Source organism: Aotus nancymaae, unplaced genomic scaffold (genome assembly GCF_030222135.1).
Source record: "Aotus nancymaae isolate 86718 unplaced genomic scaffold, 86718_ANA_hifiasm-v0.15.2.pri h1tg000058l, whole genome shotgun sequence".
NCBI lineage: Eukaryota > Metazoa > Chordata > Mammalia > Primates > Aotidae > Aotus > Aotus nancymaae.
This window is the reverse complement of record NW_026988472.1, coordinates 48,596,112-48,617,131: the sequence shown is the minus strand read 5'-3', so window position 1 is coordinate 48,617,131 and position 21,020 is coordinate 48,596,112. Positions and strand designations below refer to the sequence as shown.

General features: G+C 45.8%; 1 protein-coding gene across 2 annotated transcripts in view; it reads left to right on the top strand.

The window, feature by feature from the left end:
- Positions 1-21,020, top strand: part of CLCN4 (chloride voltage-gated channel 4) — an 81,313-nt gene that overhangs the window by 15,289 nt on the left and 45,004 nt on the right. For both annotated transcript variants that reach the window (XM_021671556.2, XM_021671557.2), the window contains 2 exons: positions 11,066-11,220; positions 13,627-13,726. In XM_021671556.2, the coding sequence (XP_021527231.1) occupies positions 11,077-11,220; positions 13,627-13,726 (244 nt within the window). In that variant the 5' untranslated portion in view covers positions 11,066-11,076. The remainder of the gene's footprint in view (positions 1-11,065; positions 11,221-13,626; positions 13,727-21,020) is intronic.

Here is a 21,020-nt window from a genome sequence, read left to right as displayed (position 1 = left end):
CACTTCAAGCAGGCCATGTGAGCAGAGCCACCTTCTGTGGGTCTCAAAACAATGACAGTGACCTCAGACTCACTGAGATGGTTGGAAATTATCTGGAGCTTACTGGAAGGTTTTCAGTGATATGAATGGGGCGCTGGCAGCATCAGATACAGTAGTTATTCTAGAAATTGGGTGGGGATGACAGAGCCATGTGTACAGGGTAGTTCATGTGCATGGGGTCATGTGGCAGTATTATAACTGTGAATGAAGACACCAAGGTCAAAGCTTCCCTCTAACCTCCTTGGGGTGTGGCAGGGATGCTTGGCGTAGGACATTGCTGGGCCAGAGGTACAGGGAGAGCTACAGATAGATGCCTCCTTCCTGTGTCTGCCCATTGGAGGAGGGATGGGAAGGTAGGTGTGTGTGTGTGTGTGTGTGTGTGAGAGAGAGAGAGAGAGAGACGAGAGCATGCGTGTGTGTGTGTGTGTGAGAGAGAGAGAGAGAGAGATGAGAGCATGCGTGTGTGTGTGTGAGAGAGAGAGAGAGAGCGTGAGAGCATTGTGGGGGCAGAAAATCCTGGTACATTTGCTGTATTTTAAACTTCCATTTTTAATCTTTTAGTCCTGAGCAGCGTGAATAGGCAGATAAACAAATGTTTGCTATAGCCGCAAACATTCATGCCAGAACATTTTTTCCCTCCATTTACACAAGTAAATTAAGAGAACTGTGCTCTGTTGTATAATTTGAAGATGGCTATTAATTTGTGTTGGATTGCATTTCTTAAGCATGTTATGTTATTCGAGGAGCAGGAGACCAGCTGGCCTGTCCACCCCTGGAGGAGGCGCTGGTGGGGAAGCTTTGAAACTGGAGCAAGAAGGAGTGAAATGACACAGTCTGATGATAACCACAGTAATGCCGGCCTTGCAGCCTGGCGACATTCTTCAAAGGCAACTAACTGCAAGACTGCCCTCCTCCCCTCCTCTCTCAGACATCTCCAAGACCCTGCCAACCGCCAGATGAAACGAACCTTCCTAGAGCCTCGTATGGTGGTCTCAGGCAATGCTTGGGAGTGCCTTAGAAATTTGGAGTCTCAGATGCAGTCTTGGGCCCCACCCTAGCTTTCCAGGATCAGAATCTGCCATTTAACAAGACCCTAAGGGATGCATGGCTCATCCAGGTGGAAGTCAGATCTCCCCCGGGCCGCACATTGGCAGCACCTGGGGAGCTTTTAAAAATGCTGATGCCTAGGTGCTGCCCCAGGGACCCCGGTTTAATGACTCTGGGCGGGACCTGCTCCTTGGGCTTTCTAAACGCTCCAATGTGGTTTGGCTGTGCAGCCTGGGAACAATGGGGCTCCCTGGTAGTACCCTTCTGGAATTCTCCTTCCTCAGCCTCCCAGGCACGTGACTGCTTAATCTCCTCCCTCTGTGGCTCTTTCTCTGTCCTCTGCTCCTGGCTCCCTGATTTCTGAAGTCAGCTGAGTCTCTTTTCTTTCTTTGTTACCTCCTCGCCATTCAAAGTGCCTCTGCGGGGGCAGGAGCTTGTGAGAAACTTGAGCCTCAGCCCTGCCCCAGACCTGCTGAATCAGTATCTGCAGTTTAACCAGAAGCCCAGGGGATGCGCATGTACGTTGGTCATTTGAGAAGCGCTGGTCTAGGTGACGTAAGCTGGGAAAGAAACCCAGGGAATATGCTGGAATGTAGGGAGCCTGGGCTCAGGAACTGGAAGGTGTCTGTCTGGGTCTCTGGCTTGTTTGTTCTCCAGCTCTCACAACCTGCCACTGTGGACATTTGGGGCCAGATCATTCTTCACTGTGGGGGCCGTCCTGCATTTAGGATGTTGGGCAGCATCTCTGGCCTCTACCCACTTGATGCCATAGCAATCCCTCTCCCCAGTGGTGACAACTAAGTATGTCTCCAGGCATTGTCAAGTGTCCCGTGGGGCAGATGGTCTCCAGGGGACACTTTGGTGTCTGCCTCTGGCCTCATTCCCTCCTGCCATAGACCCTTGGTAGGGCTGGTGGCTCCAAGTTAGCCACTCCTCTGGAAAGAGAGACTTCCTTTCTCCTCCTCGTTCATTTGTGCGGCCCTGCATGGGTCCCATGCTCACCTCCATAGCCATTCACTGTGCCTGGTGGTTGGAGCACTGTCATTGGCCAGATTGGGTTGTGTGCCCCCTCCCCGCCAGGCCAGGGGCCAGCTTTGTTAGCAATTGAAGGGGACTGGGAGATTTCTGGGGAAAGGCACAAATGGCTAATTTGGACCACTCTAGCACCCCTTAGTGAGCCAAGCCCTGTGCTGAGCTTTCACTCAATAACAGGCTCATTTAGCAAATATCTGTTGTGTGGCAATGAAGAGCGGGTCCTGTTCCAGGGCCGGCATTTTATAAACAGTCCTCGGGACCATCCTAGTAGAGTGGTCTTGTTAGCCCTTTTTTTTTTTGGGACGGAGTTTCGCTCTTGTTACCCAGGCTGGAGTGCAATGGCGCGATCTCGGCTCACCGCAACCTCCGCCTCCTGGGTTCAGGCAATTCTCCTGCCTCAGCCTCCCGAGTAGCTGGGATTACAGGCACGCACCACCATGCCCAGCTAATTTTTGTATTTTTAGTAGAGACGGGGTTTCACCATGTTGACCAGGATGGTCTCGATCTCTTGACCTCGTGATCCACCCGCCTTGGCCTCCCAAAGTGCTGGGATTACAGGCGTGAGCCACCGCACCCTGCCTTAGCCCATTTTTACAGGTGAACAGACTGCAGCCCAGCAGGGCTGGTGACACCCATGGCCATCTGCGGAGACCAGTTGCCCCCTAATTCCCCCCACCCTGTGCCCCACTGCCAACCCTACCTTTCTGTCACTTCTTCGAGTTTTTCCTCCCCTCCAGGCTGCCCTACACTGCCATATAGCTGAACAAATTGTGAAAGGAACACCCATGTCATCATGCCTCTGCTAAGGTCAGGAAAGACTGTTCCTGCTGTCATCTTTTGTCCCCTCCCCAGTCCCCTCACTTCCCTGCCCCTCAAAATACTCTCCTGACTTGTATTGTGTTTATATCTCTATTTTTCTTTGTAGATTTACCAATGAATTCTGCATTCCTGAGGTTCGTAGTTTATATCTGCCCGTTTTTGAACATGACGTAAATGGGATCACACAGGATATTCGGATGCATCCAGATTATTTTGCTCTGTGTTCTTTGTTCATTGCGAGCATACTTTGGGAACAGCTTGAGTCAAAGGGTGGGTAGATGAGAAGCCACTGAAGGTGACAGAGGAACGGCCATGGGTTAGAGAGGGAATTACCCTGGCATTACTTGGGCAGAGCTGGAGCCGTGGGCTATGCAATTAGGAGGTTGCGGTGACCTGGGCAGGAGCTCCAGCTAAGTAGGCCTGAAGGCCTCAGGGAGGACTGCAGGTGAGGCCTGGTAGGCTGGTGAGGGTTGTTCTGCCTTCTCTTTCCAATGAGGTAGGAGTTACAGGTTGGACGAGATGGAAAAAGGGGTGCGTTCCTCATACAGGCTTGTTGGACCAGCAGGAGCTGAACCAGTGGTTGTCTTGGGCTGCAGTGAAACCCCCTCTTAGACTAGGGGCCCCCAGCATCAAGGAGCTGGCAGCCAGCAGCCACTGAGTTCAGCGCCTCTCGTAATCTACAAGGTTGGAAGAACAGAAACTCCATAAAGGCTGCTTGTGATGAGTCACTGGGGCTCCTGGAAAATCTGTAAGAAAGGAAGCTTTCGAGGTGTTTATTTTTAGATGCCATCTGACCATGGCCTGTCTCTGAATTTGATGTTCTTGGGCCCTCTCCTCTGGCTGTGTGTTCTAGAATTTCTATTGTGTCCTGTGCTTTTCATGGTGTCATGTGAACACTACAGGTAACTGTGATGATATTTAACACTTTGTTAGCGCTATGATATGATCATATTTTTATTCATGAGCCAAGGCACCTGGAATCTTGAAGCATTCGGAACACTAATTACTTGGAGAAACTTTTTTGATTGTAGGATCTTACAGAAACCTCTCTCTCTCTCTCTCTCTCTCTCTCTCTCTCTCTCTCTCTCTCTCTGTGTGTGTGTGTGTGTGTGTAATGGGAACTAATTTTTATTTTCCCAAAGCTTCAAGGTTGAAATGTTGCTACTGACATCCTTTAGTTGCATTGTTGCGTTTCTGGAAACTCATTCCTTCCCTTAAATAATCCTAAGGGGAATGACTGTGGCCACTTGTCTTTGTGTTATACCTGTCCCCGTGGATCACAATGATTTTGTTGGGAGGTGAGGGCCACAAATGTGCTGGTAGCTCTGGTGCCTCGGATAGCGGCCTGGCAGGTAGCAGATGCCCAGTAAACACCCATGGTGTAAAACAGGGACCTGCAAAGCACAGCCTGCAGGCCAGATCCAGCCTGTTCCTGTTTTTGTAAATAAAGTGTTATCGGCAGGCAGCCACCCCTTTGTTTACATATTGTCTGTGGCTGCTCTGCTCTACAATGGCACGGTCCAGTAATCGCAACACAGACTATACGTCCTGCAAAGCTGAAAAGATTTCCCATCTGGCCCTTTCTGGGAAAGATTTGCAACCCCTTGACTATCAGTTAAGTTACTATGAGGAAACAGGAAGGAGAAAGGGGCAGGAACAGCTTGTGGGAGAGGCCCATGGGAGCTGGAGATGGTTTTAGTAGCAGTTTCTACACTGCGCATGCTAGTAGGGGACCCTGCCAGGACTCGTCTCTGGGGTGGCCTTCCTTGCTTGTTGGAGACTTTTAATCTTTTAATCTGAGTTATGACTTTCTGTTCCATCTGTCCAAGTCTTCTGGGGATTAGCTAATAGAGCAAGTTGGCAAATAATCCGACATGGTCTGATTTGGGAAGGGAATACTGGCATAAACATTGGCAGGTTCTGTGGCAGCTGGCCATTGCTGGGCAGAGGACAGAGGGAACAGGTGGAAGGACTTCAACCACACCGTTTTATGGGCGGTGTAAATACTGATGGCAGCACGCAGTGTAATGGCTCCAAATGGGAAAGCACCCAATTATCACCTGCAGTAGAATGGATAACTACATTGGGGTTGATTCCTCAGTCAAATACTGTGGAACAGGAGTCAGCCAAGTTCATGATCCTATGGGCCAGCTCCAGCTCACTGCCTGCTTTTGTATGGCTTATGAGCTAAGAATGGTTTTTGCTTTTTTTATATGGTTGAGAAAAAGCTAAAAGAATATTTTGCAACACATGAAGATTATATGGAATTCATATTTCGGTGTCTGTGAATAAAGTTTTATTGAAACACAGCACTAGGCATTGATGTGTGTATGGTCTCTGGCTGCTTTCCAATGACAGCAGTGGAGTTGAGTAGTCCTGACAGAGACCACATGGCCCAGAAAGCTTCAAATATTTACTCTCTGGCCCTTAACAGAAAACGTTTGGTGGTCTCTGTTACAGGGCAAAGAGAATGAACAGTTACACTGAACAACATGGGTAGATCTTACAACATAATGTAGAACGGAAGAAGATGGAAACAAAATTTCATTTCTTTAAAGTTCAGAAGCAGGCAGCGGTAATCTATAGTGTGAGGTTGGAATAGTGGTTACCCTTAGTGGTGGGTCAGGGACTAGGGGGACCATGAAGGGGTGGCTAAGGGCTGGTCACATTTCATCCCTTGATCTGAACACTGCATACATGGGTGAGTTCCCTTTGTGAAAATGTGGAGCTGTTCATTTGTGATTTTTGCATTTTATGAATAGATGTTTACTTCAATAAAAAGCTTACTCAAGAAAAGTGATTTCAGTCTGGCAGCTCCTCAGAAGGTTAAACATAGAGTTCTCATCTGACCCAGCAATCCATTCCTGGGCATATACTCAAGAGAAATGAAAACATATGTCCATGCAAAGACTTGTACACAGATGTTCCTAACAGCCTTATTCATAATAGCCCAAAAGTAGAAACAACTTCATAATAGCCCAAAAGTAGAAACAACCCAAATGGCCGTCAGCTGATGAGCGGATAAACGAAATGTGATACAGCCACAGAACGGAATCTTATTCAGCAGTAAATAAAAAAGGGTGAAGCATCGATACGCACTGCAGCCTGGATGAACCTTGAAAGCATTATGCTAGGTGGAAGAAGCCAGAGGCAAAAGGCCAATACTGCATGATTCCACTTACATGGAATGTCCAGAATAGGCAAACCCATAGGATGAAAAGTACGTTAGCGGCTGCCTAGGCTGGGAGAAGGAAGCGACTGCTAATGGGTAGGGGGTTGCTTTTAGGGGGACGAAAATGTTCTGGAATTGGATTGTGGTGATAATTGGACAGCCTTGTGAATTTGCTAAAAACCACTGAATTGTACACTTTACAAAAATACATTTTATGGTATATGAATTACCTCTTTAAAAATGCTGTAAATTGCTGCTACAGACCTGTGTGTATCTGTACACATCAGAAGGGAAAGGTCTCAAGGTAAGACCTTTCTTCTGCTGCTCGTCCATTCTTCCTGCTGCTCCTCCAAGTGCAGACATCTTGAAAGTTACAGACGGGGGAGGGCCTGACTTCCCCCAGGTAATCCAGACCCTTCCCCTAGATCCAAGCCAGCTGAGTAGCACAGAGCAGTTTCTAAAATGTAGCTAAATTGGGCATGTTAATTTTGCTACTTTTGTTTACTAAAACTGCAGTTCTAGGAAAAACAGGATAAACTGAAAGATCCTAGATAACTCGCTTCCTGGACTTTTCCTGTGATTATGCCTGACTTCACCCCCATTTTCCTGATGTCTGTTTTCCTTTGGTCTCATTGGAGAGAAACAGGAATCTCTGTAGTAGCCACTGGGGCCCATTCCCTTAGCTGAGCATGGCCTGTTGGCTCCTTGCTGGTTCCTCCAAGACTTAGTTGTTTCCGAGCCAAAGAAATGGACCAGTAAAACAAACAGCAACAACAAATCAAACCAAACAAACAAAAAACAATCAAAAAGACTTCACTGCTTACCTGTAGGTTGCTTTTTATATATAGTTCTCGATCTCTTCTTAATCAAACTTCTTGGTCCCCACTTCTAGGTGTTAAGGGCCATAGTGGTCACAAATATTGTGATAACTTTTGAGAGGATCCCTTTTGAGGATGTGAGATGATCACCCAGAGGATCTCAAAGTTTTCATTTCGCTGACACTGAAGAGTGTATTTCTTAGGATTTTTCTGCTCTGTAATGATAGATAATCACAGCTGACAGTGAAGATAGCGCTGAACTTTCTGTAAAGTCCCAGGCCTAAACATTATCTGTAGCAGAGATAAATAGTTTTAATTAATGACAAAAGGTTTGCCTGTCCCTGCGAGGGTGAAAGGGGCTGGTGCTGTTTCATTCCCTGTGCCACGTACTGGGGTGAAGGGGCACGAGAGGGAGCATCCCAGGGTCATGGCTTTCGAGAGCGGGGGCTGCGAGGGTCAGCTGTGGTCACACAGCCAGACTGGAGAGTCATACATGTCTCTTGGTTAGTGGTCTTACCACTTTGAACAGAGGTATTTTATTTCAGGTTTGAAAGAAAGCAGTCTCTAAACAGTCTCCTCAAAGTAAATGCTTTGAGGAGTTTTTAGGAAAAGATGTTTTGGCTGTCACGTATAGATTCATGTTTTAATGGCCTCACTGATTCTTGGTAAGTGGAAGCCCACAGAAGGTCCTGCAGAAGCTCTGTTGGACCAGCACAATCTCCCTGAGCAGAACAGTCCATCGGGTCCCCTGTGTCAGCTACAGACAGCAGAGGAGTGAGCAGATCAACTTCAGAAATGAGGCGACATGCAGGGGGTTAAGAAAGGGGTGTTTTCATGAAACATGATTTTCGTTTTAACAAAGATTTATGAAGCGCTAACCATATGCCAGGCACAAATTGCTTTACAAATGTCAGCTCATTCCATCTTCTTCACAGCACCCTGAGGCAGGCACTGCTGCAATACCTACTTCATAGATGGGGGAGACTGAGGCACAGTAAGAAAGGTCCAGCAACTTGCTTAAGATCACATGGCTAGTAAGTGGCAAAGCTGAGATCTGAACCCACACAGTGCTGTCCTGGAGTCTGTGTTTTAACTAGTATGTGTGCGATGCTGCCTCTTTTATGATAAACATCAGAATATAGAAGGACAAAGTACAATATTCAAGATCCAAATATGTCTTAGGGCCAATTTGTTTTAAGAGACATCTACAGAGAAAACATACGAACAGGTTGTGGAAGTTATCTAGGGCATGAGGATGGATAATCCTCATTTTTTTCTCGATACTTTTCTCTATTTGTCAAGGTTTTGTAAGTTGGGTGGTTGGTTGTATGTCTTAAAAAGATAGCCACAATAATACTTCTGATTTCTGGATGCTCTTCTAGAACTTTGCCATTTCCCCATCAAGAGGTGGAGTCTACTTCCTCTCCCCTTGAACCTGGGTGGGACTTTGTGACTGCCTTAACAAAGAGCAAGTGGCAAAACAGACTGACTTCTGAAGCTGGGCCACGTAGGGTGGTACAGCTTCTGCCTTCTCTCTCTCTCTTAACACACTTGCTTTGGGGCCCAGAGCCTCTGGGTAAGAAATACTGCCACCCAAAGTCACATGCCGAAGAGACCACATGGGGATGTTGGCTCACTGCAACCTGCACCTCCCTAGTTCAAGGGATTCTCCTCCCTCAGCCTCCTGAGTAGCTGGGACTACAGGTGCCGGCCACCACACCCAGCTAATTTTTGTATTTTTAGTGGAGACGGGATTTCACCATGTTGGCCAGGCTGGTCTTGGACTCCTGACCTCAAGTGATTCACCTACCTTGGCCTCCCAAAGTGCTGGGATTATAGGCGTGAGCCACTGTGCCTGGCCCCTACATGATCTTTTAACCCTAACCTCAAAATAGACACCACCACCTCCTTCTGGGTTCCCAGCGAAGTCCTTTGAGGCTCTGCAGATCAGAGCCTGTTTATTTTCCTCAGGACCACTACAAGTTCCATCGAAGTTTAAAGATATGATTGTTGTCTACAGTGACTTTTTGTTTCAAGCATTATTGCCTGAAGTAGTTGTTTGACAAGAGGTGTGGTTAAATTTTAGGTAGTATAAACTCCTTTTTAATAGACCGTTCAAGTCCCTGCAGTCCTATCTGCTGACTGGGTTTTTCTGACAGGGGCTCCCTTGGAGGGTCAACAGTCTGTCGTCTCTTTTCCCATCAGAGATATTCTTTACCGCATATATTAAGAGGTTATTTTCATCTTGTTGTAGAAATGAGAATGAAATCTTTGCTTTCTAATTTTACTCTCTTCCTAATGTCATTGGTTGCTACTGACTTATGCAATGTGATTCTTCCCTGGGCACTCATCAGCGGGTATTGTTTTCAACTTGGCATGGCTCAAACCTCAAACTTTTAAAGTTTTAAAGCAGCCGCGTTGCACTTATGATCAATAAATCAAGTGCTGTGACCGTTTTATTGCTTGTAAGGCGATTACCCTACTTTGCCCGTAGTGACTGTTCAGTTTGATTAAAATGCAGTTTCATCAGGTCGTGGTTGAGTCCTCCAGATATATAAATACATGAGAGAAGCCCGCACTCAAATGTTTTTATAACCACCCTTCAACTTTTTAACCATCTATTCCAGCACTTTTGTGGTCCTTATCCCATAATTCAAATTTCCATGCTCTTTGCCAAAGTAATTTTTATTTAGTGCATAATCCAACCTCTTGTCTCTGTAAGAGTGTATTCTTTTTTCTGCTAACTGGTGGTGAGCCTTGGTCCCACTGCAAAGCATTTTCTACAGCTAAAATGAGCTCCTGTGCAATCCGCAGATCAGGCTCTGATGGTGGGAGAATATGAGAGATGGTGTTGGTTCACTTGTGATTGTTTTCTGGGTGAGGGGAGCTGGAATAATGGGAGTGGAATTATTATCTTGGACAGCAAAGGAAGACACATTCAACCGTGCCACTGCCCTGGCAGCAGGAACCCTTTTGACTGCATTTTAAGACATTAAAAATGAGCATCTGTCCCAGAGCTCCTTGCCCAGGGCAGTGCGCCACCAGCCTCTCATGGCTTTTGGCTCATGGCAGGTTGCCCCACCTCCCTTGTCCATCTCCAGGGTGGCCCCACTCACGCAGAGGATTGCCTGGGCTCCCACCAGCTCATTAAAGTCTTGCCAGTATTTTCACTGTGCCGTTGGGGTACATTCTGAATATCCACGTTGACAACCACACAGGCTGCCTGCCTGAGTGGTCCACTTTGTCTCCCAGGGGAACCAATTATTGGTTTGATTGCCATTATTTTCATTTAAACCCTATTTGCCCCTCTAGCCCTGTTATTTGGTCACCTTGCTTTTGCAGAATGTGAGGTTTTTCAGGAATGTATATAATTGATCCTCGTTTGCAGATTCTATATTTGCAAATTTGCCAACTGGCTGAAATGTGTGTGTAGCCCCCAGATCAATACTTGTGGAGCTTTCGAGGTTGTTCGTAGATATGTTTGTGTGTAGAGCGACAGGAAGTGCCAGGAGTGCCCGTTCCTTACTGAGGTCTGAGAGGGCGATGCTCTGCCTTCCTGCTTCTGCTCTCCTCCTGTCTACAAGGGTGCTTTTTGTGTTCTATTTAGTGCCATGTTTTTCAGTTTTGTGCTTTTTTTTTTTGTTGGTAATTTTGCTGTTTAAAATGGCCCTGTAGTGCAGTGCTGAGAAGCTGTCTAGTGTTCCTGAGCATAAGAGGGCTATAAGATGTTTTATGGAGAAGCCTCGTTCAGGCATGAGTGGTAGTGCTACTGGCTGTGAGGTCAATGCTAATGACTCTACAATATCTATTAAATAGAGTATCTTTAAACAGAAGTACATAAACAAGGTACATTTTGATTGCTTGATGAAAACGTGACCAAAGGTTTACAGGAAGCTTACTCTGTATTCTCTCGGGAACAGTAGTTCAGTATTCAGTAATTTAGTATTTGAGGTGACTTTATAGAGCATAACTTCTATGAATAATGAGAATTGCGTGTGCATATATTTCATTACAGCAGAGATGCCTATGCTGAAATAATTCTTCTTATATAAGAAAATAGGACACGTGGATTATTCTTCTGCCATGTCCGTGGCATGTTCCACTCACATATTTAACCACCAGTTTTCTTGCCCAGGTGTAATTAGCATGGTCAATGCGGGAGCGATGAGTGGCTCTGGAAACCTGATGGATTTCCTCGATGAACCATTCCCTGACGTGGGGACATATGAGGACTTCCACACCATCGACTGGCTAAGGGAAAAGTCACGGGACACTGACAGACACAGGAAGGTAGGTGACATTACGAAAGGACACACTACAAATGGCTAAGCAATGCTTTCATTCAGAAGTTACTGAGCTGGGGCTTAGGTCCACGTACGTGTCATGTGCTGGGTTAGGGTCTAAAGAAGAAAAGAGCCAGTGGGAGAAGCAGATCCATGAGATCGTTGTACTAGCAGGCACTTTGGGCAGGACGCTGTGTCATATGGCGGGAATGTGGTGTAGACGAGAGGGAGGGAACTTTGCAGGTGCCATTTCTGGACCCTGTTTTCTCATCCATGAGGATGGAGGTGATTATGCCTGAAGAGGAAATGAGATTATGTGTATATGAAAGCACATATAACAGTGCCTGGCTTCTAGTTGGCAATCAGTATATATTTAAATGGACCGCAGTGGTTGTCTGTCAAGTGCTGTGTGATCTTTTAGGTTCGGTTAGGGAAGGGTTTTTCAGCAAGAGTAACATTTCAGTTAGGTCTTGAAGCATGACTAAGAGTTTGCTAGGCAGAGGAAGGGAAATGATTCTAAACATCAGGAATGAACCCCCACCCCTTTTTAAAACTTTTCTTTTTTTTGCATCTCTGGAAGTCTTGGCTCTTCAGGGTGAATGGCCCCCTTTTTAAAGTCACAGAGGCATGAAAGAATGTGATGTATTTGGGCAATTCAGGAAGCTCCGAGGGTCTGGTGGAGGATTCCTGCAAGGGGAGGGATAGGGATGAGTGTAGAAATGGAGGCAGCAGGACCACATGGGGAACGGCCATGCTGGCAGTGGAGAGGAGTTTGTATTTTGTGCTGAAAGCCACAGAAGACAATAAAGATGCACTGCAAAGGGAGAAGCAGGAAGCTTGGAAATGAGTCCAGGAGACTGAAAGCAGTGACGTGCAGGTGAAGAGAGGGGATCAGGGTCAAGAGGCATTCCGAGGCGCCACGGACAGGATTCAGGGGAGGTGCTGGGTCAGGAGGGGAGTGGGGTCTTGGACGTGCGGTCATGGAACACTGGGTTGTGGCCTGACGGGGATGATGCCTTTGATGCCTAGAGGAAGCAGAGGGAGTCTGGCCGACTGTGGGGAGGCCGATGACTTCTGTGTAGATGCGTTGGCTTGAGTTACGCAGGGGACAGGTGATCACAGGTGGCAAGAACTCTGTGGTTCAAGCGTGAGGGAAAGGCAGGGGGGAGAATGAGGTCCCTGCCTGCAAGTAGAGGGTGAAGCTTTAGAAGCGTCCACGGTGGCCTGGGTGTGCAGAAAGAGAAGAGAGGAGGAGGTCAAGACCCTAGGCAGTGCCCAGAGTTACTAGGTCCAGGCGAGGCAGGTGGGGAGCCTGCAACAAGAGGGGACCCCACTAAGAGCGGTCCTCTGTGAATGGAGAGGGTGTCGTGCAGGGGGCTGCTCACAAGGTTATATTCCATGGGGAGGTCAGGTAGGAGGCGAACTAGCAGCCTGAGGGCTGGCAGTGAGGGGAGAGCTGCTTCAGAGGAAGGTGAGCAGTGACATGGACAGTGTGACCATGTCATCTTGCTTCACGAGGGCTGGCATGAAAAGAGGAGGGCAATGTGAAGGGAGTCAGGTTAAGTCATGAAGATGTTGCAGCCTCTTGAGATGTTGCAAGAACATGGGATCAAGGCAGCTTTCCCTCTAGAGCATGGCTCAGCCGACTGCAGCCCACGGGCCAAAGCCAGCTGGCACTTCGTTTTGTAAATAAACTTTTGTTGGAACTCAGCCATGCCCATCCATTTCCATATGTTTTATGGCTCCTTTTGTGCTACAGTGGCAGGGTCGAGAAGTTGCAACAGAGACCATTTGGCCTGCAAAGCCCAAAATATTTACTCTCTGGTCCTTTCCAGAAAACATGTGCCCACCACTGCTCTACAAGGCCATGAGGGAAATACGACCTCAGAGGTGCATACAATTCTGTTAGCACAGGGAGGTGTGTATAGGTGTGTCCATCTGATATGGTAAACGTGATCTATGCCAGCTTATTCTAAGTTTGTGCTGTTAAATTTAACCTTGAAAACAAAAGGAGGAGATGAAGTCTTTGTTGAAGAGGCTTTTTAATGAAACCTAGCAATGTAAGTTAAGATGGTAACTCATGTTCAGAATGGAGACACTGAACCAATGTCCCCCTTCAGCACAGCTTTTAAATCATCGAAGATCAAATCACATTTAGAATTAAGTGAATTCTTTGTGTGTGTGCTCAAATTCTTTGGAGACTATTGTGGCATCTTTATAGCTCTATAAAGTAGAAGGCTCATCTTACCATTGTGGCACATAGCTGAAAGTATCACATCCGTGGGAATTTAGCTACTTGATAAAAATCATTTTATTTTCTTAATTACCCTGTTTCCCGACGAAACAGTTTCAAGGAAAAAAGCATGAATTAGAAAATACATTCGGATCAGCTGCTGTATCTGCTTTGTTCTAGATCACCAGCAAGAGCAAGGAGTCCATATGGGAGTTCATCAAGAGCCTGCTGGATGCCTGGTCGGGATGGGTGGTGATGCTGCTCATCGGCCTGCTGGCAGGTACGTGGATGGGCATGCAGCGCTCCTGCGGGAAGCTACTGAGGCCAAAACCCCAAAACATGAACCCTCTGGGAGGTTTGGAACATGGAGCGTGTGTCTTTTACTCCCGTGGGAGGGATTTATTGCTTGAAATATCTAAGGGCAAAATGCATGACTATATATTTAACCTAAAATCTGTCATCAATAAGGCATTCCCAAGGCACAAGCCCAGGCACAGACCTCTGTGGAGCTGTGATGACAGAGCTGGTGGCCTGTCCACACAGTGCAGAATTTTCTTACTCTACTGGATTTGACTGAAAACACACGTTTTTTTTTGAAAGGTCTTGTTCTGTTGCCCAGGCTGCAGGGCAGTGGCATGATGACAGTTGACTGCAGCCTCTACCTCCCTGGGCCGAGCAATCCTCCCACCTCAGCCTCCTGAGTAGCCAGGACCACAGGCATGCATGCCACCATGCTCAGCTAATTTTTGTTATTTTTTGTAGAGATGGGGGCCTCTTTATGTTGCTCAGGCTGGTCTCGAACTCCTGGGCTCAAGCCATCCTTTTGCCTCAGCCTCCCAAAGTGTTGGGATTACAGGCGTGAGCCACTGAGCCCAGCCAAGCACATATTTTATATTCTGTTGTAGTTGGTTACGTAGATGGCAACAAAATCAGGGACTGTTTTGATCTTCAATAACAAAACGTCATATGAGATTTCCTTTTACTATTACTGGTAGGCTCTGGGATAACTTGAAACATTCTGCAATGCTCAGCACCGTGCTGGACACCCGCGGGAGCTGAGGCAGGCCCCTGACCCTCAGAGATTCTGCATCTTTCCTTTTTGAATCCCAACACTATGTTTGCGAGCAGTAGATGTTTCCAGAGTAAGTGGATGCTATCTGGAGGGGAAACCCGTCTTTTTAGTAGCAAATGCACCAGCCCTTCATGGAAATAGTTTCCTAAAACTTATGTCCTTTTAGGAGATTATGAAGGTTAATGTCTAAGAATAAAAAATTTGGCATAATGAAGAGGTTCTTTTGATAATAATCCCCTACATATAACAACATAATAGTTATGGTTAGAGAACGGACCAGGGAATTGACTATACCATAGTAGGAAGTGCTCTAAGAAGGACGAACACTAATGGGGCACAGATAGAGTTTTGTGAGCACAGGGGATTTCAGTTTCCACGTGATCTTTGATTTATTCCATAGATCATCGGAGGAGGGGCTTGGTTGCCAGGGAAGAGCTCTACCTTCCTCACCTGCCTCAGCATCCCATAAAGACCTCAGAGGAATGCTTGGAGGGGGGATCCTTTCCTGCTAGTCACAGATGCTGTCTGTCCACTTCTCCATGTCTGTCCTTCCTTTCCCAGGGGCATTTCCCGTTATGTACTGGTGGCAGCCAAGGCAGGGAATTAGACTTCATTGTCACAAGGTATTGGATGACCAGTTTTGCTTGGCTGCCTCTATGAAGGCCTTTGAAGGTGGGCCGGGTCGGAGTTTGCTATGAATTTTGATGTCCTTATTTAGAGTATTTGATAAAGCCTTATAGTGTGTCATTATTCTTGGCTCATAGGAAGGAGAAATAAATAGGGTAAATGAAGAAACTCAGAATAGGAATAGACGTTCTGATAACGGCACAGCTTAAACTTATTGACTGACCTAGAAGCCCAATTGGGCTAACTTTAACAAATCTGATTTTGACCAGCTGGCTTTATTATCCACTTGATTTCCATTAGGATGGGGAATTAAAAAATTATGCTGCTGCCCGGGCTTCACTTAAACAGTGTCTCTGGAGAGGACCTCTGACTTGAATGCAGCCTGCTCCTCCCCTCTGTGATTGTAACATGCAACTGGGATGAGCACCGCTGGCAAAAGGAGAGCCCATGATCAGCAGGGGAATACCTGGGAGGGTGAGAATGGGTGATGCTGAAACGAAAGGGCTACAGTGTTCTGTTGATTTGGTTGCACTTTGAAGGGACAGTCAGAGCCATGACCCACTCACTTCCCCCTTCCTTGCTGGAATAGTGGAGAGGACCCCGGTCTCATCGCTTGGCCGGCTGTCCCCTCAGTGGCTGTTGTCTTTGGACTCCCCTTATGGGTAGGCCCACAGCATCTCGGCAGGTGCTTATCAGGAGTCACCACTGGGTGTCACTGTTGGACCACAAAAGAAAGCTGAGGTCCGCTGCAGCGCAGTCAGAACCAGCCTCAGCAAGGAAGATTAGGTGTGCAGTAGGGGGGATTGTGAATGAATGAGTAATAATGAAACTTGGGGTGATCATCGTGTTTGCCCCTGAATATCTGCAGGACCCTCCCATCTTCACGTTCTTCTTCAAATACCACATGATGTCACTTATATGTGGAGTCTAAAAAAACCAGTGTCATAGAAACAGAGTAGAAAGGTGGCTGCTAGAGGCTGGGAGGGGTGGGGGCAGGATGGGGAAACGGATATTGATCAGAGGGTGTTTCAGTTAGACTGGAGGAATAAGCTTTAGTGAGCTGTCGAATTGCATGGTGACCACTGTTAATAATCATGTATTGTATATTTCAAAATTGCTAAAAGAGTAGACTTTAACATTCCCACCACAAAAATAAATTGGTGAGATGATTTATTTGATTGGTGCGAAGGTAATTGTGGTTTTTGCCATTAAAAGCAACAGTATGATTGAATCTTTAATTAGCTTGAGCAAATCTTTCTGTAATGTATACATCGATAAAAACATGATATTGATATACACAATTATTATGTGTCAGTTTTAAAAAGTTAAAAAGATCAAGATAATGAGCCCTGTGCCTTTGTTTTTCCTTTGGATAGTTCTAAATTTGACCCTGTGGAAAGACCTCATGAAATACTAAATATTATGGTTCTTGCTTGCTGTTGCTAGGGGGCAGTGTTTACTTAGCTGACTCTGCAAACTAGCATTAAGCTGAACCAAACTTGCATCCAGGATTTCGTGATCTGGAGAAAATACTTTGAGCATGTATGATTTCTTTTCATTGGGTTTCAGTTCCCAACTTTAAATCAGGAAATAGTTTTCACCATTCCACAAGGTATATGTGCTTCAAAATATGTCGTACAGGATAAAAACATAGAATGTTATGTATCAATTTAAAAATAAAAGAATAAACAAATCAGGAAATAATGATATCTCTCACTTAATGAGTCTAATTATATATATTTTTATATTTGAAACCAAATATTTCATTATTGACTTGCATGCTTAAAAATTTCAAACCTGTCAGATATTTAAAATTTAAAAAACAATAAAATTACATCCCTCCCTCTCTGAGCCTCAACCCCCTTGACTGCTATATGGGTATATATAGTATGTATATAAAGCTTTATTGAAATATAACACAGATACCATACAATTCACCCATTCAAAGTATACAATTCAGTGGTTTTTAGTGTATCACAGAGTTGTACAACCATCACCATGGTCGATTTTAGAAGGATTTTATAATCATGAAAAGAACCATTATACCCTTTCGCTATCAAGCCCCTGCTCCCCAACCATCCCCCTTCCAGCTCTAGGACACTGTTAACTTGCTTTCTGTCTCTATGGATTTGCCTATTGTGGGCATTTCATATAAATGGAATCATACAATATGTGGTCTTTGTGATTAACTTCTTTCACTCAGCATAATATGTTCAAAGTTTGTCCATGTTGTAGCATGTGTCAGTACTTCACTCCTTTTCATTGCCAAGTACCATTCCAGCATATAGATAGACCACATGTTGTTTATCCACTTATCCATTGATGGGTATTTGGGTTGTTCTAGTTTTTGGCTATTTTGAATAATGCTACTTTGAACATTTTTGTGCAAGTGTTTGTGTGCATGTATGTTTTCACTTCTCTTGGATATATGCCTAGGAATAAAATTGCTTGGTCAAATGGTAACTCGGTGTTTAACTTTTTGAGGAACCATCAGACCATTTTCTCAGGCATTGTACCTTTGTAGTGCACTATATTTTCTCTCTAGTACTTGTCACCTCTTTGGTTTTTGTTGTTTTTTTTTTTTTGAGACTGGGTCTGGTTCTGGTGCGATCATGGCTTGCTATAACCCAGGCTTGAGCAATCCACCCACCTCAGCCTCCTGAGTAGCTGGGACTATAGGCATGTGCCACCATGTGTGGCTAATTTTTGTATATATATATATTTTTTGTAGAGTCAGGATCTTGTCATGCTGTTCAGGCTGGTCTTGAACTCCTGGCCTCAAATGATCTGTCTACCTCGGCCTTCCAAAGTGCTGAGATTACAGGCATAAGCCACTGTGCCTGGCCTTTATACCTTTTAGCAGAACCTTTAATATACTTATTTTGTCCAGTGTCCTGTCCCAGGTGCAGTTCCACAAAGGCAGGGACTTGGGTCTACTCTTTTTACTGCTGTATTCCCAAGATATGGACTAGTAACTGGCATGTAGTAGGCACATGTTCAATAACTATCCCTTGAATGAATGAATGACCTGAGTTTTCTGATTTTTCATTCATTTATTTATTGCAATCTTTTATTCAACATGGATATATAGTGCCAGCTATGTACTTGGCATAGGTATAAGAATGGACAAGACAGATAGGGTCCTTGCCCACTTGGGGTGGACACAGGGTTTGGATGCCAGGCCTGACCCCCACTGTGGCAGGATAACCAGATAATGAAACATTTCTTACCTACCACTTATAGACTAGTGGAAGTACACACACACACACACACACAGAAAGAAAGCTAATTGTGATATCAGGATGTGAGAGCTGTGGTGATGGGAAGGACAGGCAGCCACAGGAATGCAGGGAAGTACACCTAACCCAGGCTTAGGAAATCAGGAAAGACTTCCCAAAGGAGGTGATATGAATGTTGGAATCTGGACGACAAGTAGGAGTCTGACAGGAGGGGAGGGCAGTGCTTGCCGAGATGATGCAGAGAGGAGAGCATGGCACATTCCAGGAACATGGAGTGGGCAGGGTGTGGGGAGTTAGTGAGGGAAAGGGATGAAGCTGGAGAGATCTGAGGGGCCAGCTGTCAGGGTGGGTGACCTGTTGAGGATTTGGGTGTTCTCCCAAGAACAATGGGTAACCATAGCAGGGCTTTCCATAGGGGAGTGGCACAGGTCAGTTTGGCATTTGGAGAGCCTGTTTGACCACAGTGTGGAGAAGCCATGAATGGGGCAGGAGTGGGGCCGGAGACCAGAGAGGAGGCTCCTGCAGCAGTGCAGCCAGTAATGACTTCAACATGGTGATCTGAAAGATAGCCCGAGTGGGGATGGGGGTAAGTGCAGTGATTCGAGAGAGATTTCAGAGGTGGAGCTGCTGGGATATGGGGTTTGCCTGGAAAGGGGTTGCTTCCCCAGATTTCTAGTTTTCACAGTAGCATGCCAATGGTGGGCTCCTCTCTCAGCTGGGACAAAGCTGAGGCTGGGAGGAGGATGCTTTAGTTCAATGTCGGATAGCAGTGGGCTGAAGTGGAGATACCTAGTAGACCCAAGAAGGCAAATAGACTTGGGTTCTTGTGTTCTTTGACAATGCCTGTTCATTAGCTTTGACTGCCTGGGGCTCTGCTGCAAAGATTTGGGAGGGTAATTCCACAAGTGTGTGTCATGATTGGTTAGTGGTGTCTGACATGGGTATGCCAAGAGAGTTGTGAAGGGGAATCCAATAGAGTGTGCCATTATTGATTGGTGATGTCTGTCATGGGCATTGGAAGCTGACGGCTGGGCTGTGTCGTGATTGGCTTTGTAATATAGGCAGGGGGCTCTATGTGCTTGGCAAAGCATAGCTTGAGATGTACATTTATACCTAATAGCAAATAGAAGGATGTGAATAAAGTTACCATGGCCGAGGGCATAGTATAAAAAAAGAAAAGGATTTAGGGTCAAGCTTTGAGGAAATGGCCTTTTTGAAGTTGGGTGGAGGAGTCAGAAAGATTAGAGGAGGCAGAGAAAACCAGAAAGCAAGGAGGAAAGCAGGAGAGAATGATGTAGAAGCCAAGGGAAGAGATGTTTCTAGAAGGATGAAGTGGTCAGCAGAGTCAGATGATACTGAGAGCTCTGGAACTGGGATCAGCAAACTTTTTCTGCAAGAGGCCAGTCAATATTTTCAGATTTGTGGCCCATGTGGTTTCTGTCTCAGCTTTTTAGTTCTGCCACTGTAGCATGAAAGCAGCTACAGAGTGCATGTAGTTGAATGGTGTGGCTGTACTCCAATAAAACTTTATTTACAAAAACAGGCTGTGGGCCAGATTTGGCCTGTGGGCTGTAGTTTGCAGATCCTGTTCTAGAGGAATGAGCTAAGGCCATAATGAGATAAGGCCATTGCCTTAGCTGCATGGGAGTCTACTGGTAGATTGAGGGAATGGACCAGGCCAAGGGAAGGAAAGAGATTAGATGGTGACTGGAGGGGAAAGTGGAACCAGGGAGGGTTTTTTTTTTCTTTTTAATGTTTAAATGCTGATGGCAAGGAGAGGAAGAGGTTGAAACTACAGGAGAAAGAAAGGGGAATGGGAAGAATGAGGCCCCAAGGAGGAAGGAGATGTAGAGCTGAGGTCAGCGGCGTCTGATGCAACACCAGGAGAAGAGAAGGGAGGGGTGAGCGCTGATGCCAGGTGTTGGTGCTTTCAGTGGGCATGTGGATGCGGAACCGATCCTATAATAACAATGCAGTGAAAAGGCTGAAAAATGAAGATGCTCAAAAGCATTCTCTGCCTTTGTGAGAGACTAGAATGCATTATTCTGGAAAGAGACCCAAGGCCGCCTTTTGTGATCCATTTAACTGCACATTCTGTTTTCTTCCATTTCTATTGGCTTTTAAAATAATTATTTAGTTTTATAGACCCATAATTCTTTATAATTAAAAAAAATGCAGAGAGTTCTAATAAACAGGATTTTCCCAAGTTTGGTTCTCATTTGGTGGCAAAACCTTACTCATTTATGATGTGAGACTGTCGTAGTTATGAGTCCATTTTGTCTGAATTATCATGTTTCCCTGAGAAATATTAATGTGTGCAATTCTATGATCCTGCCCCAGAAGCTGCTGAGAGAGTTCTGTCTTTTTACGGTATATATAACTTATGTCGTATACTTGAAAAAGGAAGAATTGCGGAAGTTGCTTGTCTCTCCTACCCAGTGGAAGCTACTGAGCTTTGTATCTCTCACTGGGCTCGTGCTGCCTTGCCCACGCCATAAATGTTCAAGTGCTGCAAGGTTAATGAAAGAGGCTTCCTATGTAAGTGACAGCCCCATTGCAACTTTATTGCCTGCTCTGGAATCTGGGCCATCATTGCTGATGTGCCCCTGCCTGGCCGCCATGTTGTACCTGTTGCA